General features: G+C 40.6%; 1 protein-coding gene across 1 annotated transcript; it reads left to right on the top strand.

The window, feature by feature from the left end:
• Positions 1-735: 735 nt before the first annotated feature.
• Positions 736-17,544, top strand: alp3 (alkaline phosphatase 3). Its single transcript, XM_085795001.1, has 11 exons — positions 736-972; positions 2,932-3,048; positions 3,330-3,445; positions 4,467-4,641; positions 6,686-6,858; positions 7,333-7,473; positions 8,155-8,224; positions 9,658-9,792; positions 12,169-12,360; positions 15,333-15,449; positions 16,922-17,544. The coding sequence occupies exons 1-11, from the start codon at positions 903-905 to the stop codon at positions 17,236-17,238; spliced, it is 1,623 nt and encodes a 540-aa protein (XP_085651127.1). The 5' UTR covers positions 736-902; the 3' UTR covers positions 17,239-17,544.
• The last annotated feature ends 1,237 nt before the right edge of the window (positions 17,545-18,781 follow it).

Consider the following 18,781-nt stretch of genomic DNA (forward strand, 5'->3'; position numbering starts at 1 on the left):
GCAGCGAAGCATAGCGTTTATTAAAAAGAAAAAAAATCAACCACAGTCCTCCTCTGCATTTGCAAAGCTAATCACTGAACTCGGTGGGAACATTACGTGATCAAATTAGCTCAGATGAATGTCCCATTAAAGGTGTGTGACGCATGGTACCTGTTGAATAAGAGGTGAAACTCACTTTTGCATCAGTTGCCATGCTACCTGTGTTTTTTTTGTGTGTGTGTGTGTGTTTTTTTCCACACTCATTGTCAGCCAGGGGAGAAATTTTGGGACAAGCAATCAAACAAAACACAATACAGACATTCTTCTCTCGCTAATGCATTCATTGGAAAATAGATGGCTGTGTGTTTGTGCCATTCAGCTTCAGTCCCTGTGGACTCTGTCTTTCTCACTTACATAACTGTGTCCCCTATCGTATTATCTGTCAGATACAGTCCATTCATGATTAGAACACACACACACACATACACACGTCATGCACTCTTTCCAAAGCTGTTTGGTAGATTCGCTTCCATTCCCTTGATCTTTAGAACAGCATCATAAATTATGCACGAAAACCCCAATCATTAAGCTTTAAATAGTGTTAATAATTAATTCTTTAGATTTAAACTATTTGTTAAAAACTGTTTACAGACTCAAGTGGACACATCTCAACTTTATTTATTGTTCTATAGCAATTTAGCCACATTTATAATTTTTCCTGCAGTTTTTTTCCCCAGCTCCATTCGAACTACAAGACTTTCCAGTCAGAGGTCGTAAAATCCACCAAAGGCCAAGGGGTCATTGGGCATTTATGACATGCTGTTGAAGATGATTGGCAGCTGGCGACTGGTGGAGAAGAGCATTATATCAGCGGAGGAGTTGATCGAAGATCAGAGGAGCTCATCTCCAGCCTGAACGTGGCCATGGAGTCGACTCGAGTGGCCGTCTTGGCTCTCTCTCTGCTGCTGGTGTTTGGATCTTCCAGTGCCAAAGGTAAGAAAAACAAATGACTTTGTTCATGTCTTCAACTTGTATTTGCAACTTTAAGGTTACTTTTATTCTTTGAACGTAAGGGAAATTTAAATTGTTCTGCTCCTTTTTAATGATCTGTGCTCCTATTCAGATTTCATTCTTTCTGAAAATGTACAATCTGCCCCTTTTTTGTTGCTTTCAAAGCTCAAACTGTAAAAACTCGACCATCCTTGAACCGTTTTGTTCTTCAGCCTCTTGAAACTCATTCATATTTTCAATCAGAAACTTCAGACCGTATCCACTCTTTGTACTTCATCTAATTAATTCAGAACAGATTCAGATTCATGTTTTGGTCTATAATCTCTTTAAGTTTCTGTCTCTTTGTGTCACAGTAACTTTTACCCGCTCACACTGCAGCTGCTCTCACTTGTTACCTGTCAGAGAACAACTTTAACTTACACTTAAACTGACACTTCACCTTCTTACAGTGAACCACTTCCACCGTTTTCAGCACTCTAAATATTCTGGTATTCAGCTTAATTCAGCTCACCCTTTTTTAGTGTCACCTCCACTTCACAGTCTGAGCTGCTTTCATCTTTAATGTGCCACTTCAACTGCTTTCAATGCTTCCACATCAGTTTACATTTGTGTTGTGTTTGCATTTTACTTTTCAACTGATGTTTCAACTTCTTATATTTTTCACATACGTTTTCCACACAACAGCTCATCTGCTTTCAGCATTTACACATCAACTTTCTTTTACTTTTCAACTGAAATTTGAAACTTTTTTCAGCTTTCACTTTTGATTTTACACTTCACCTGTTTTCATCTTTAATTACCAAACACTTCCACTGTTTTCAGTGGTTACTTGTCATCTTACATTTCAGCTGTGTTTGTTTTTCACCTTTCACCTGACATTTCAACTTCTTTCATTTTTCACTTTCGATGTGACGTTGCAACTGCTTTCGTCTTTTCTTTTTCCACTTACTTCATACTTCAACTGCATTCATTGGTTCCACATCAGCTTACATTTCTGCTATTTCTTTTACATTTTAATTGACATTTCAACTCCTTTCATCTTTCATTTTCTTGACACTTCAACTGTGTTCACTGGTCACTATTCAACATACATGTCCATTGTGTTCTTCTTAATATTTTCATCTGGCCTTTCAACTTCATTCACTGTTTCATGTCAACTTCAATTTCCTCTGCAGAGTTATTTCCCTTCAGCTGACATTTCGTCACCTTTCAGCGCTCACACTTCGACTGACTGCACTGGCTGCTTTCACGCAAACCAACACATTTTGATTTTTTTTCCCTTCATGATAACATCATGGTGGCCCGAAAATGTTCAGCTTGATGTGTGTCATTCACCTTTTCACCCTGGAGTCAGACACATTTTCTGTTTTTCTATGCTCTGCTTTAAAAACGTAATCATCTCTGGTTCAGGACTGATGTTCTACTTCTGCCCTCATTTCATTCTCCACGTTTTCTTTTCCTTTTCTTTCTTCCTATTCTGATTCTTCAGCTTCCATCTGTTCTTTCATTCTTTGTGATATTTCACTCTTTTGTGCACTTTCCTACCCTCTCTCTTTTTGTTAAGGGGCTCCTGAACTTTTCAAATCGGCACACTCGGTACTTGTGGAGTTGTGTAACTGGCTGCTATCAGTACTTAACAGCTTGTTAGTGGACGACTGTATTAACAAAACGCTACCTGTTACAGCCTGGAGAGTTGAACTGTTGATAAGGGAGCATGTGAGAGAGGTATGACAGGTGCTGATACAAACAAACATGCTAATAATAGACATATTAGAGCCCTAAAGCCTTTAGACTCCCTGCGTTTGTCATATACCTGCTTTAAGTTACACCTGTAGCGAGATGTGTAATACCACGTCCTCTAATCTTTACACCAATGTTCCCAATAACAGCAATATATTTGTACTAACTCCAGTGTGACTTGTGTGTGTTTTTGCCCATCAGTTGAGGAGGAGAACCCGGAGTATTGGAGGTCACAGGCGCGGAGGACGCTGCAGTCGGCTTTGGACAGGAAGCTCAACACCAACGTTGCCAAGAACATCCTGTTCTTCCTTGGAGATGGTAAGTTACACAACACATTAATTGCCTCACACTAATAACTCCCGACAGCCGTGCCTGCCCGGATGAGTCAGTACGACAAGCAGAATCGGGAATCACTGCCTGACCCACTTCTTTTTACAAGTAACGTTGCCACCTGTCCACCTGTCACAGATTCAAAAAGAACAAAAAATAAACAAGAAATTGCAAATATTTGAAGAAAACAATGTTTAACTACTTTTAAGAAGCATGGAGTGAATTAAAGTGTGTGTGTGTGTGTGTGTGTGTGTGTGTGTGTGCAACAGGCATGGGAATCACAACCTACACAGCGGCTCGTATCCTCAAGGGACAGCTGCAGAACGAGACAGGAGAGGAGACAGTGATGACCATGGACACCTTCCCCAACGTGGGACTGGCTAAAGTACATGCGCACGAACACACACATGCACACAATTGACAAGAAACACTTTTTGTGAAAGATAGCTGGTGAGATAGCATTAGCTTTCTGCTTCTAATGTTTCATATAAACACTAAATATGCATTGTTTAAAGCCCTGGTACGGAGCTTTTAACTGGATACGCAAAAGTCTCTGGTTTCTGCTGATGTGTCTTTGTTACCTACAACAGCAAATGAGCCCATCAGTGTGAAGATACGCAATTTCTAAGTAGTCTAATTCTACACCTCTGGAAGGCATGGTCGGGTCGGACCACTGACAAAACGATATAATAGATACATTACCTCATCCATATGCAAAAAAAAAGTTCCACACACAAAGCAAGTCCCGTCTTCTTTCTGACGTTTCCAAAACAAATCTACACGCGCCGGCCAGACAAACGTTTTCATGACAGTGGGAAATGCAGTCTTCATTCCGGCAAAACACCACCGCTTTTGTCCACAGGGGCCGCCAAAATCAACACTAAATGAAAAGTCTGTACAGGGGCTTTAAAGAAATTATTGTGACAAAATAACTTTATTTCTATCTCAATTGAACCTTGTACTATTGTTCTTCCTAGCCTGCTGAGTACTGTTATTAATCCAGATTAATAATTTCAAATTTATTGTATCATAAGATTGAGATTGATAAGGGTAATGTACAAGATAAAACACACGGTCAACATAAGATAACAGAAAAAAAATCCAATTTTACATCGATTGGATTTGATGGATCACTTCTGTGTACGAATGGAAAGTCAGAGAGTTACAGAAATAAACTTAGTATTAGAAAATGTAAGTGTACTGTTACAGTTCCATTTACGTGATAGATTACAGTGCTGTAATTGTTGCTTATTTTGCTCTTAATGCCTCATTTGCTCCTTCCTTAGTACATTGTTTTCTTCTTTACTTTTTTGTTATTATTATTTTCTGATGGAACAGCACATTTCCTATATTGGGAACATTAATATCAAGAGGTATTTCTTTTGTGTGTGTGTGTGTGTGTTCAGACCTATAGCGTGGACTTCCAGATTGCAGACAGTGCAGCTACTGCCACGGCGTATCTGTGTGGAGTCAAAACCAACCTGAACACTGTCGGCGTGAGTGCAGCCGCTCGCAATGGAGTCTGCAAAACTCAGAAGGGCAACGAGGTCACGTCCATCCTGAAGTGGGCCAAAGAGGCAGGTGAGACAAACACAAAGCAACAGTGTTAAAACAAACAGAAGAGAATATATCATCTCAAACTTTAGCGCAAACATGCATTCCTTGTCTTATTCAATAATTTTTCTAGACGAAAGAGCGCCTCACCTTCCTACAGCAGGGCCTTAAAAATGGCAACAGAACAATTTCAACAAAATGTCTATGATAAATATGAATGAAAGCACCACAGCTGCGCAGGATGATGCAGGAATAAAAAGTCTTAAATCAGAATATCTGTTTGGTAAACATTGAAAACTGCTCCTCGGAGCCACTCCAGACGATGCCGAGGGGACGATAATGCAGGATGTCTTCACATGCTGCTGTGATTGAAGTAACAAATTGGATTTTTTTTTTACTTTTTCTTGAGCAGCAGGCCCTTCTGTACCACACTTCACTTCTTGCTCCTGACAAAAGAAAATCCCTCAAGTCTTATAGCAAAACCTGATTTTACAGCTGAGCGCTCTGCCATGAGCTCCGTGTCCTGGCTGTTACAGGCGCCACCGGGGAGCTGAGGGCAGCAGCCGCCTGCGGCCGCTGGTTTCCCTGCCAGATGACACGCTGCACAAGGAAGCACCTTGACTCTTATCATGTTCCAGTGTTATCTACGGACATAAATATCTCATAACACACAGACACACAGCAGGCCGCGGCCCTGACCCCGGCACAGCAGCAGGGACTGACGCCAGGTGTGTGAGTGTCTTTGACCAGAGGACGACTCTGTTTCATGTCATAAAAGCACATTTTTTAGAAATAGATCATTCAGCCTTAAAGTCATTAAATGGCTCAACTTCCGACTCAAAGAAACCACCTGGAGACCAGGACCAGGACAAAAAAAAAACTTGCTCCTGCTCCTCAAAATCAATTATTTTATTTAAAAGTTTGGTAACCCTTTAATTTACAGGCTGATAATATCAAGAAATAAATAAGAAGTAACAATTAATTGTCCAGTGATGTCAAGAAATAGCCTAGAAACAATGGTAAATTTCATAGTAATGTCATGTTTTTCCAAAAGGCAAAAGATTACACATGCTTTTTATGCTTTTAATTTTTGGGGGAAAGGACAGAATTTTTCTCCACCAAGTCTTCTTGCAGTGGATGGATCTTTCTGGGCTATTTCTACGCAATCAACCGTTATTTCTTGGCCAGTTCTTGACATTATCTTGTAATTAACGGCCTGTTAATTAACGGGTTACCATTCAGATGTTATCACATTTTACAGCCTAACTGATGGTTTCACTGGACTCATTAGTCTGCAACACTCCTGCAGAAAACTTTTCAGTTCACTCACCACAACACACCAGTGGAACCATTAGTCATTGCTTTGCATTTTCATTGTCTTTATTCCAAATCCTGCCTCTTTAGGCATAAAATAACACATAATACAGGACATGACATCATCAAGCCTGTTGATTTTCTTCAGAAACAATCCCAGCTCCCTTTTCTCAGACTCATATTTGCACCTGGGTGAAAACAGTCACACAGCAGCTGTTTGGCAGTTTATGCCAGTCTGAAATGACACCTTGTTTTATTTGGAACTAATAAAAAAATTGTGTTCAGTGCAGCACAAATTGTTGCAATGCACCATTTAATTAATTGAAAGTGCCACAAAATAACAATGCAAAAAGCTTTGTTGGCTTCAGACAGCCGGGTGCAAAGAGCATCGTCCAAAAAATTACCTAAAGCTGCAGTGTGCAGATATTTTTTGTGCGTGATTAGAGCAGCCCTGAATTTGAACGTTTATTTTGTATTTAACAGATGTTTGTAGGAAAAGGTGAGTCTGTGTATTGCTTCCAGCTCGTTTATCTCATTGTCCAAATCTAACGAGGGATTCTGGGTATAAAGGTTGTTGAGAGGACAACAGCTGTATTTTCTACCCTACAGTCAACAACATGTTCATAATAACAGTACATGTATCCACAGGAGGAGGAGAAAGCTGCTGATTAATGACTGAAGCAATCACCTGACCGAACACACAGGCCTATTTAAATCCACTGCATATTAACCATTAAAACAAACTGGTCTTGTGTAGGGAAGTCTGTTGGGATCGTAACAACCACCCGGGTGCAGCACGCCACTCCAGCGACCACCTACGCCCACAGCGCCAGCAGGAAGTGGTACAGTGACGCCGACATGCCCGATTCCGCCAAGAAGGAGGGCTGCACCGACATCTCCTCCCAGCTCCTCAAAAACACAGACATCGATGTAAGACAGTCGGCCATGATGTTAGTCTCTTTTTAGGGGTGAATTTAGGGGTGAATTGAGAATAAATGGGTAACCTTTTAATTTACAGGCCGTTAATTACGTGATAATGTCAAGAAATAGCCACGAAATAACAATTAATTTCATAATGATGTCTAGAAATAGCCTAGAAATAATTCAAAGCATGAAAAGCATGTGTAATCTTTTGTCTTTATAAAAAAAACATGACATTACTATGAAATTGACCGTTATTTCTAGGCTATTTCTTGACATCACTACGCAATTAATTGTTATTTCTTGGCTATTTCTAGACACTATCACATAATTAACGGCCTGTAAATTACAGTAAAGGGTTACCCTATTAAAATAAATTAAATAATAAAGACTTGAAATGTTTCATTCTGTGTGTAATGGATATATAGAATGTATTAGTTTCATGGTCTAAATGTGTGTGTTTGTGTTTGTGTGTATTTGCAGGTGATCATCGGTGGAGGCAGGAAGTACATGACCCCCAGGGGCACCAAGGACCCAGAATACCCCAGGGATTACTCCTCTAGGGGCAAAAGGAAGGACGGACGCGACCTCATCAAAGAGTGGCAGACCCAGAAGACCGGAAAGGTGACACATTGTGAAAAGAATAAAAACACAGTCTTTAATCTTTAAATCTGTGTTTTTTATTGGCACGTGGCTGAAGACTAAATGATCAATACACTATCCTCTAATATTTCCACATAAATAGATGTAAACTTGGATTAATGAACATCTTCTACTCTATTTTATTTTAAACTTGTGCCATATTTAAATGAAAACTTGTTTTAGTGTAGAAGCACAATTTCAAATTTGCAGCGCTGTCGCTTGTTTAATGTTGTTTATTTTGCACGTCATTAAAACTTTGCATGCAAATGTTGTGTTTAATCTGCTGTGAGTATAATTTTACCGTGCACGGCTTTAAATGCAGATTCACTGTTGTTTGTTTCTTTGCTGGCAAGGAGAAGTGGAAGTGTCAGGGATGACACAAATGTTTACACTCAAAACACTTGATTAAAGAAGCGGTGTGTTGTTTTTTAATCACCGTAACGACTTTCTATTGTTCGTCTTTAATTACCAGGCATACGGTATAGTATGTACATCTTTTGTCTTTTTTGAAGGTTTGTTATCAGTGCTTATAAAGAGAAAGGTGTTTGTGTTTGGTGCACGGTGACTCGTGCGAACTCATCCAGTGACTAACAACAACAAGCACAAAGACCTTTACTATCCTCCTCCCACTCAGTGTTTTCAATGTGTTTGTGTATCACGCAGGTAGCCCACTATGTGTGGAATAAAACAGACTTCGATGCTGTTGACCCTGAAAAGACCGACTACCTCATGGGTGAGTTCTTATTTATTTATATATTTCTCTTTATTTTGTATTTTCTCTTTTTCCGAGCAGAACAGTATGTGAAGGTGAAGTAGTCCCATCAGACTTTAGAAGAACATTATGCCAACAGATATGTGATGTCATGTGGCGTCTTCGCTTTGCCCACCGGCTTAGTCACTTCGTCTTCAGATGTCAGTTTGAATACGACTGCTCATGTTTTCACTCCAACCACTGTACCTGACCTACATAAGGTTTTCAATGTGTGAAGACATTCACATAAACTCACTCGTACAATCCCACAAAGGAAGAGTGACCCTGCACTACTTTCTACAAACAGTCCCACAATGCATTGTGCCACATGTTCGAGATGCATTTGATTGCATGAGTCAGTCTGAAATTTCAGTTTGCTGCTCACTATTGAATAAACCGTCATTCTTCATTTAAAGATACAGTGTTAGGTTGTTTTTTTGTTTTGTTTAGTTTTTTGACCCTGGGGGCAGTGGATCAATATTAACATCAGTTTAATCTGTTGTTACAACAGAAATGCAAACAGGGAGATGTGGGAAAAATTAGCATTAGCATTGATCTAAGGTCCAGTATTCACACTTCTAGCTCTGTTTTTGGTCTCCACCTACTCCTGGACAGTTGCACAAATCACCTTCAGTTAAGAGCTTCCTTAAAGTCTGAGTTAAGATTACCTTTAAATAGAAACTGTTGCACAATAAACCCCTAAGTTTTATCTGCAAAGCTTTCTTAAAATTTTTTCTCCTTATCTTGGCCTTACACTTAAGGAATCACTTCAAGTCAAAAAACTGTTGCACAAAAAACCACAGCAAAAAAATTAGAGGTACATCTGACTTTACACAGCTAATTTTATGGCGATAGATAAAGAAAATTAAAATTAAATCAAAATTAAACATCCAAAGATGAGTGACCCCAACTATGATCCAGTAAAATCTCTTTCATTGGTGCAAATGCCTTAACTTTTAAAGAGGTTCTTGACAAAACCCTTAAAAATAACTCCCTCAGTGAAGGAGATACTAACCCTTAAGTACCATACTGAGGTAGAAAAGGTGTTTTGTGCAACCTGCCTCTGGCTCTTAGCAGCTAAATGGACCATTGAATGTGTTCACCAGCCAGGTGCCAACTTGTTTTTCTGTTACTGGGCACGAAGTAAACTCATAGTGGTCTTAGTGGTGTGTAACGGTGCGGAGGAGATGGAGAGATCCAGTCATCGTGCTGTTTCTGGACTCCTGCACTTTTCCTCTGTGCTTTATGACATCCTGTTTGAGCTGAAAATAGTTTTAGTAGTAGGAGGATGGGACTTTCCTTTGTGCTGCTCCTCCACTGTGGGCTGATAAAAAAAAAGAAAAAATTGATATGCTTCACTTTTACCCAAAGCTGGTTGTTTTATGTGGCGTTACCTCTCCCCCTGCTCTGCTCAGCTCTGTTTGAACCTGGTGACCTGCGCTTCGAGGCGGAGAGGGACCCCAGCATGGACCCGTCCATCGTCGAGACCACGGAAAAGGCCATCCGCATCCTGCAGAAAAACCCTAAAGGCTTCTTCCTGCTAGTGGAGGGTGAGGACAAGAGCTTCAACAAACCTTCCCCACACACTCCCATCAATTACTCTGCCAATCAAAGGTTGGATAACCAAATCCCCTGGTGGATGATGGCGCTGCTAAAAATAGGGGGGGGGGGGAAGGGACACGTGGTCGGCCCCCTGCGGATCAATTGAATAGCTGACCCGGTAACGATCACAAAGGGAGTTCGAGTGGCAATTAAGAAGCTACAATACAGTATAATTGGTGGTTGTTTGCTAAAACTTCAAGGTGTGTTTCATATATGTCTTTTTTCATCAATGTCATTGGGTGCGCTTGAGCCGATCCTCATGGAAGAGACAACCTACAGAATATATAAGGTTGGACAACAGTGGACCTGCTGACTTGACATTGATTGTTCATACAGTTCAATGAGTTTGCCGCAGTGTGTGTGTGTGTGTGTGTGTGTGTTTGCGGAGTGTGGTTGGCTGAGGTGTTTTCGTTCCACACGGCTGCCTCACCGGCCTCCTCATTCATCTCTGCTTTAATCTGAGGCAGCTGCCCGGGGACTCCATAATGCAACCGAGTGTCTTCACAATGACTTTAAAATAACAGGCAAATGTATAAATAGAAACGGGCATATGGTGCACCCAATCACTGACAGCTCACCGAGACCTGCAGCTTATTAACCGCAGTCTACTTCACTTTCCGGTGTAGCTGGTGAAGAGGACAGGTGCTCGATGAATTTGATAATGAAAAAAAAAAAAGAAAAATAGATGTTTATATGAGCTGCATCTCCCAGCAAGACGACTGATCTAAAATTCAAGTTTGATTCTGTGCAGGAGATTGAGGGAACTCTTTCCTCAGAGTCATTTCCTTTTAAGAAATCATCTCATCTCACCTCTAACAATACGAAGGGAAATGTAGCTTATTGCATTTTTAACAGGGTCCAAAGGCACAGCGTAGCATATACATACATATGTGTATACATTAATATATATGTATACATTAATATATACAGATATACTCCAGGCACTCAACTCTCGAGCTTATTGAAATTGAAATTCACTCCCCCTTGTTGCACTGCACAGGAAGATAATTTTTGATTTTTTGTCCAACGTCCACCCATGACACAACATAACCCCTTGTCCAAACAACCGAACATGGACATACTCATACAGCCACTGAGAAACAGAAAAAAATGTGAAGAGACGATTAACAACCATACTTAGAAAGAAATGAGAAAAGAAAGAAAAAACAAAACAAAGAGGGGTGAAATACATAGGGAAGAAAAAAAAAATCGGGGATGTTTTCTGAATGTCTCATAGACTAAATACGTGATTCAGAGTGGAGCCGTCCAATGACACGTTGAGTTCAAGTCTCAAGTCATTTATGACAGCGATAAAAGTCTAAAAACTAATTTAAGACAAGTCAGAGTCAAGTCTTTAGTCATCTAAGACAAATTGGATTCAAGTGTCAAGTTTTCCAGGAGAAGTTCCTGCTGTTAAGTCTCAAGACGTTTAAGTGACAGTTACAAGAAAAGTCACTGATCTAATATGAACTGAAGTCAAGTCTAAAATCTTTCAGGGCAAGTTTCTGCCAAGTCACAAGTCATCTAAGACATCTGGGACAGTGACAAAGCCCAAAAATCATTCAATCATTCAATCATCAAATGGATTCAACCCTAACCCTGGATTCAAGAGTCAAATTATCTAGTTCCTGCTGTTAAGTCTCAAGTCAGTGACTAAGTCTAAAAACTCATTGGAAACGGGTCAGGATCAAGTCTTAAATCAAACAAGACAAGTTCACGTCAAATCTCGTATCATTTAAGACAATGACAAGGTCCAAAAAGTCATATGGGACAAGTCTCAGTCAAGTCTTTAGTCGCCTAATAAGACAAGTCAAGTCTCAAGTCATTTAAGACAAGTTGCTAAATTCTCAAGTCTTAAGACAGTGGAAAATGTCATCTGAGAAAAGTCAGAGTCAAGTCTTTACTCTACTGAGATGAACAAGAGTCAAGTCTCAAATCAACCAGGACGACTTCCTGTCAAGTCTCAAGTCATTTAAGAAAACAACAACAATATCCAAAAGTCATTAAGGACACTCAAATCAAATTAGAAAAAATCCGAATGACGTTTCAACTGTCAAGTTATTTGGACCGGTCCAAGTTGGACTGAATCACAGTAGACGAGACAAGAGCGACGTCTCAAATTTCTGTCAAGTCGTTAGAAAAAGTTGGAGTCAAGTATCAGATCTTCAATCGGTACCGACGACAAGGTCCAAGTCGTGTCCTCTGAAGTAAATCAAACATTTTCTTACTTTTGTTCTCTTGTCACTTAAAAAACCCACTCAGCACCAGTGGCTGTTTCCTTCCCTGGTCCTCGTCTTTAACCCTTTCCCTCCCTCTGTGGTCAGGTGGGCGCATCGACCAGGCTCACCACGCCGGCCGGGCCTTCATGGCGCTCCACGAGGCGGTCGCCTTCGACTACGCCATCGCCAAGGGCCTGGAACTCACCAAAGAGGACGAGACTCTCACCGTGGTGATGGCCGACCACTCCCACCCCTTCACCTTCAACGGATACCCCTTCCGTGGGCAAAGCATTCTGGGTAAAGATGAAAAGACTTCATATGGTCGATGTGTTGTGAATCCTTGTAGCAACCCAAAATGTAATAATGACCAATAACGTAATCATTTTCGCCAATTTAAATGTAATAAAACCAATAGCGTAGCCTAATAACTTGCCAATAATGTAATAAAATGTTGCAGACAATAATGTAATAAACTATTACATTAATATTACATTAAATGTGATTTGTTTGGCAGTTTCTCACATATGTTTTCTAACAGGAAAAAAAAAGCATTGTAGGCTATCAACAACCTCGTTGTAACATATTGACATCTTCTACCCTGAAAAAACCAAACAAATAAATAAAGTTGGACATATATTATTACATTATCAACACCTGTTATTACATTTTCAAAGGGGTTTTTAATACTTGGCCAATAACGTAATAACCAGCCAATAATGTAATAACTGACTATATTAGTGGCAAAAAAAAAGTTATTGCGTTATTGGATCAAACATGTTATTACATTATTGGCAAGTTATTATGTTATTGGTTTTATTACATTCAAAAACTGCCAAAATTATTACAATATTGGCAGTTATTACATTTTGGGTTGCTACAATCCCCTTTTTTTTCCAGTTGAGTTGAACTCCTCCTTTTTTCCCTCCATCCACCTACAGTATTCCCCTCCAGGTGTCATCCTGTGACAATAGACACCCAAGGTGGCATTTTGTGTGTGTGTGTGTGTGATGCCTCTCAGTGTCTCTGCCACCAGCAGCTTGACATTTCCTCTGCTTTCTCTCCCCTGCAATTACAGCCTGCGTAAACACACATAGCCGGCAGCCTTTCTGTCCCTCGCCTTTTCTATTTCCGTCTCTCTCCTCCTTCTACCTGTCGCTGGCTGTCGCCCCTCTCTCTCTCACTTTACATTATTCTCTCCTGAGTCCTTTTCTCGCTCCAGTCGGTCTTCCTCGTCCGTTAATCTCCCTCGTTATCGACCTTACTTACCCACATTCCCCCCCTCAACTCCGTCACCTGTCGTCCTCTCTCCTTTTACCTGGAACGTCTAAAAACCTGAGATGAACCGACCACATTCATTCACAGAGGAACCAAGGGTTAAAATGATTTATCGGTTCTCCTGTATTGTACTGTAGTGTCCTTCTTGCTTCATTACTCCATCTCCATCTGAAATTGTCATGTTTTGTTTTGCGGACGCTTTTGATTGACAAACATTTCCTGTAAGTAAAAAACAAAAAACAACCATTGGAAAAGTTGTGTAACTTAAGAGCTCTGACTCAGTGAGTGAAAGAGTGTGGCTGATAAAATTACAATACAATAACACTGAATTACACGCTGCATCCTTAAATTTGCCATTGACAATAAAAGCTACTACAAGGAGAGGTAATCACACAACATAAACACATTGATTGGCTGCTACAGAACAAAAATGTTGACCATAAATAGAAACAAAAACTTTGGTTTGGTTTGGTTTAATGAAAGTCGTTCTTCAAAGCCGTGAGCATGCGAAGAGGTGGAAGAAATCTCAAAAAGTCTGAACAAATTCCAGGAAACTATCATTATAGAGCTGCAGGGAAATAAAAACTAAACCTTTTAAATGAGTGAAGCAGTCGCTCTCTTCCAAAGCTGCTAATCTACGTAAAAGTCGTCAGTGTCTAACGTCTTGTATCTCTGCTGTTGAACTCACCAGGAGCAGGTGTGATTTTTGCCATCATTACGTTTACATGACAAGAGGTTATAATATTATAATGTAAAAACGTTAGTCACTAAGGTAAAAAAACGCTCCATCGTCGTGTTCCCGTCTAAAGGGTAAAAACGCATTTACGTCACAGGCATGCGCCAGTACAGGAAAATACCAACAAACATGTCGGATTCCACAAACTTTTGCGTTACCGTATGCACAACGCAGTTTTCCCCCCAAAAAACGCTTGTCTAAACGTGGAAGAAAAAGTGAGAACGCAACACCACTTTTGCATTTTTTGTTCAGATCGTTTCCGTGTAAACGTAGCCTAAAAATCTAATCTAAAAAATCTATCCCGACTTCTCAGAGAATCAGTTGTCTGACGTCACACAACAGTCTGCACCCGTGCAAAACCACACACTGTCAACGGTAAAACATCGATTAAAATGCATTTAAATGCCAAAATACATTAAAACTTTCTTTTATAATTTTTTTTGTGCCCTTTGTAACGTTTTCATGCCTTAGCTACTTGAAGCAATTTGAATGCAAAGTTTGTCCCGGTCCGCCATGTTTTTGGTTATTCTGGCGCAGCGCGTCTCCAGCACTTTGAAGGAGTTTTTCAACTGGGAGATTCTGCGTTGCGAGTTGTCTCAACCGCAGCATAAGCAAAGAAATGATGTTGATGTTGATGCTGAAGCTGAACCTGCAGATTTGTCTTCTCAACAGCTGCAGATGCTAACGTTAGCTACGCAGCAGCAGCAGCAGCTCATCCTTATACATATCTCCTTTAATGATTCACCACCACAGAAATAAATCAGCGTCAGAAGCCGTATTGATTGGGTATTTGTGCTGTTTCCACCTCTGTGTGCTCTCTCTTTTTCCTGTCCTATCCTTAGTTTACCCTCCTCCTCTTCCTCCTCCTCCTCCTCCTCCTCCTCTCAGCGGTGCAGCAGTGATTAATGTGCTTGTGAAACTCTGAGCTCTTCATCAGCGGGGAGACTCACCAGGCTAATGGCTCATCTGGAGAGAAACACTGAGATACTCAACGAGCTCTAGACCTCCTGCAGCCCCCCGGGGATCCAAAGACCTCTCCTGAGTGTGTGTGTGTGTGTGTGTGTGTGTGTGTGTGTGTGTGTGTGTGTGTGTGTGTGTGTGTGTGTGTGTGTGTGTGTGTGTGTGTGTGTGTGTGTGCGCGTCTGTGTGTGTTTGCATATGTTTAGCAAATTGAGGCAGAGAGAAGCAGCAGCAAAATGAAAACAATAACTCAAAGATAATTTCTGAAAGTCTACCTGTCTCTGTGTGTGTTCTGCAGGTAAATCCCCTCTGTGGGCTACAGACCTGTTGCCTTACACCACGCTGATGTACGGCAATGGACCCGGACACAAAATCACCGACGGCAAACGCCCCGACATCCGCAACGTCAACACCAGTAAGACACACACAGTTTCTTCACTTAACCTCTTTAAGATAATTAGTAATTCATAGATGTTTGTCTATTTTCTTCAGTTTCACTACGTTGAAGGACAGAAACACACAACAAAAGTATATCCCACCCCCCCCAAAAAATAAAATAAAACTGGATTGACCTTTAGATTTCACCCGTCTGTATTTAGATCCATATCCACTAACACGCTCTAACCTTTCCTTATAATGTCATTACCTCCCGTCTCTCTTTCGCTGACATTTTTGTGATTTGATTTTCATATATATATTTTTTATAAGCCATGAAAGAAAATGACAGTTCAGTTAAGGTAATATGGATGATCATGATGATGACGATGATGGGACCCATGGAAAACAAATAACTCGACAAAAAGAATCAATTTAAAGGAGTTTAAGTGTTCAAGTAAGAAATAAAAACTATAAATAGTGTGTGATCATTACTTTCCCAATATGGATGATTAAAATGTAATCTTTTTTTATCTGCATTAGTCACTTATATTCATACACACTTTAATTAAAACTGCATTTATTTATATTTTTGGCCACTTGGGGGCAGCGCGACAAGCTGTAATCACAACACACCCCATGGCTAAGGTGTTAACCCTCCTGTTGTCCACATGGGTCAAGGAAGGAAGGAAGGACAAAGGAAAAGATGGAAGGAAAGAAGGAAGGGAAAAAGGAAGGAAAGATAGATGGGGGGAGGGAACAGATTTGTTCAAAGAAGGAAGGAAGAAGGGAGGGAAAAGGAAGGAAAAAAAGATGTAGGGTCAATTAGATCAAAACAGGAAGGAAGGAAGGAAGGAAGGAAGGAAGGAAGGAAGGAAGGAAGGAAGGACAACGGGAAAGAAGGGTGGAAAGAAGGAAGGGAAAAAGGAAGCAAAGAAAGATAGAGGGTCAATTGTATCAAAAGAGGAAGGAAGGAAGGAAGGGAAAAAGGATTGTGGAAAGAAGAAAGGAAAGAAGGAAGGATGGAGGAAGGAAGGAAGGACAAAGGGAAAGAAGGAAGGGGAAAAGGAAGCAAAGAAAGATAGAGGGTCAATTGTATCAAAGGTGGAAGGAAGGAAGGAAGGAAGGAAGGAAGGAAGGAAGGAAGGAAGGAAGGAAGGAAGGAAGGAAGGAAGGAAGGAAGGAAGGAAAGAAGGAAGGAAGGAAGGGAAAAAGGATTGTGGAAAGAAGAAAGGAAAGAAGGAAGGATGGAGGAAGGGAACAAATTGGGTCAATTTGACCCAGAAAGACAACAGGGGGGGTTAAAGTTGTTTATTCACACACAAAGTAAAAACTGTGCAACATCAGCATTTGTTTTTTCTTGTGTCTCTGTAGTTTAAAGTTATATTTTAATACATAAAAACGTTGATTATAGCAGTTTTTAAGTGAATTAAACCATCAGATGCAGTTGAAATGTAATATAATGTAAATATAGACAAATAAACCTAATGTAATATTTCTTGTGTCTTCCAGAAACTAAGGACTACGTCCAGCTGTCCGCCGTGCCCACGGAGTCGGCCACCCACAGTGGCGAGGACGTGGCCGTGCTCGCCCGCGGACCCATGTCCCACCTCTTCCAGGGCGTCCACGAGCAGAACTACGTCGCCCACGCCATGGGCTACGCCGCCTGCGTGGGCGCCGACCTGAGGCACTGCCGGGGACAGACCCAACCGCCCGTGGCTCACTCCACCATCACCGACGGCTTCAACGGGGCCGCGGGCGCTCACGGCTCCGCGGTTCTGCTCAGCAGCCTCCTCAGCGTGACGGTGGCGCTTACGCTGCTGATGTAAGACCCCCCCCCCCCACCCACCCGTCCTTGGTGGATCCCATTGATCTGATTCCAGTTGCCACTTCAAAAGGGATTAGAGGTCAGGGTCGTAGAGGATTCGGGGACTTTGCTCAGGGAGCGGAGGTTGTACCGCTGGGGCTCATCGAACCGGGGGTTTTCCTTGTCTCCTAAAGGCTGAAAACAATCATTAACGTCAGTGCTCAATCTCCAACTGATGAAGACAAATGAGAACAAACAGTGTCCAAATCACAACAAATCATCTTTATACTGAAGCGCTTTTAGAACAATAAAGCTTCCCTTGAAAAGAGAGTTGTTCCGTTGATTTATTACATTAATCAGGATATTGCTCTCAGGCTTGTTCCAGTGCATTTTACAGCTGATCAAAAAAAGTTTTCAGATGATTATATTTAGGCCTAGCTGCTCCAAATTTCAGATCACCGGTATATCACCTCACAAACTACCAGCACATTCCTGGGTGGATTTGGAAGAATGCGTCTGTCAATAATTGTTACTATCAGACCTCCTATTTCACTCAATCCAATACAAACAAAGCTGTTTCAAATGGTTTATTTATTGTAAGACTAAAGAAGTCATACATTCAAATTTACCAAATTGGAGACATTGGGAAAGCAATGAGCGTATACAGTAGGCTTTAAAAAAAAAATTGTCATTCTTACCACCCAGCTCAAATGTAGAAATGGCTCTGCTGCTAAAAGTTAAAAAGTTTTCTTGCCGCCATCAGAAAATTCACTCCACTCTTTTGAATGCTATTCATAATTAATATTATCAATACATTTGTTCAATTATCATCATTAAAGATACAGAATGAGAAAAGAAACGGATATACAGAAACCGTTTGACACAGTCAAATACAACTGAAAGTGGTACAATAAAACCAAATCAAACAGAGTGGAGGACGTACTGTATCGAGGATCTTTGACCACAGGTTGTATGTATATTTGTCTTTATCAGGACAGTCTTTGTTTTATGTTTCTGTTAATGTACAGATTAAAAAAAACACAAGATACAGATAGAGTATGGTGTTTATGCTAAGCTTAGTTACATTTACATTTAGCGTTCCTGCACACAGAGGAGTGGTATCTTGACTTCTCATCTAACTAACAAAAATACTTCTTTAAGTTATGTTTGTATTTACACAGTAGTCAAACATGAACTTATTCCAAGATACATTTTTAATACCCATCTGGCATACAGTGATATCCTCAGACTGTATTTTGTCAGAGTATGTCAGGATACATTAAATGGACTAGTACATTTTAATGTACATCATGTGTCAGACCAGATCTGTGTGATTAAATAGCTTTGTGTATTTGTATTTAAACACCACAGATGACTCTTCATTGCTTTGATCCTCTTCTCTAATATCCGCCCTGCTACCTGAGATTTGAGGACGACTGGGTTTGACGACATTAGGCCTACTACAGCAATCCATTAATAATGCAAAAATACTTAAAGATCACCTATTTTTATCTGCGGGAGACAGATTGTGGTAATTATTTTGGACATCTGTTGGGGTTTGGAGT

Source organism: Trachurus japonicus, chromosome 13 (assembly GCF_045865225.1).
Source record: "Trachurus japonicus isolate A0001 chromosome 13, Traja_1.0".
Lineage (NCBI taxonomy): Eukaryota > Metazoa > Chordata > Actinopteri > Carangiformes > Carangidae > Trachurus > Trachurus japonicus.

Excerpts from the sequence above, each read along its gene's own strand:
- alp3 (XM_085795001.1), top strand. The coding sequence starts at position 903 with ATGGAGTCGACTCGAGTGGCCGTCTTGGCTCTCTCTCTGCTGCTGGTG. Across the intron at positions 973-2,931 it reads TGGATCTTCCAGTGCCAAAG|TTGAGGAGGAGAACCCGGAG; the intron begins GTAAGAAAAACA and ends TTTGCCCATCAG. Across the intron at positions 3,049-3,329 it reads CCTGTTCTTCCTTGGAGATG|GCATGGGAATCACAACCTAC; the intron begins GTAAGTTACACA and ends TGTGTGCAACAG.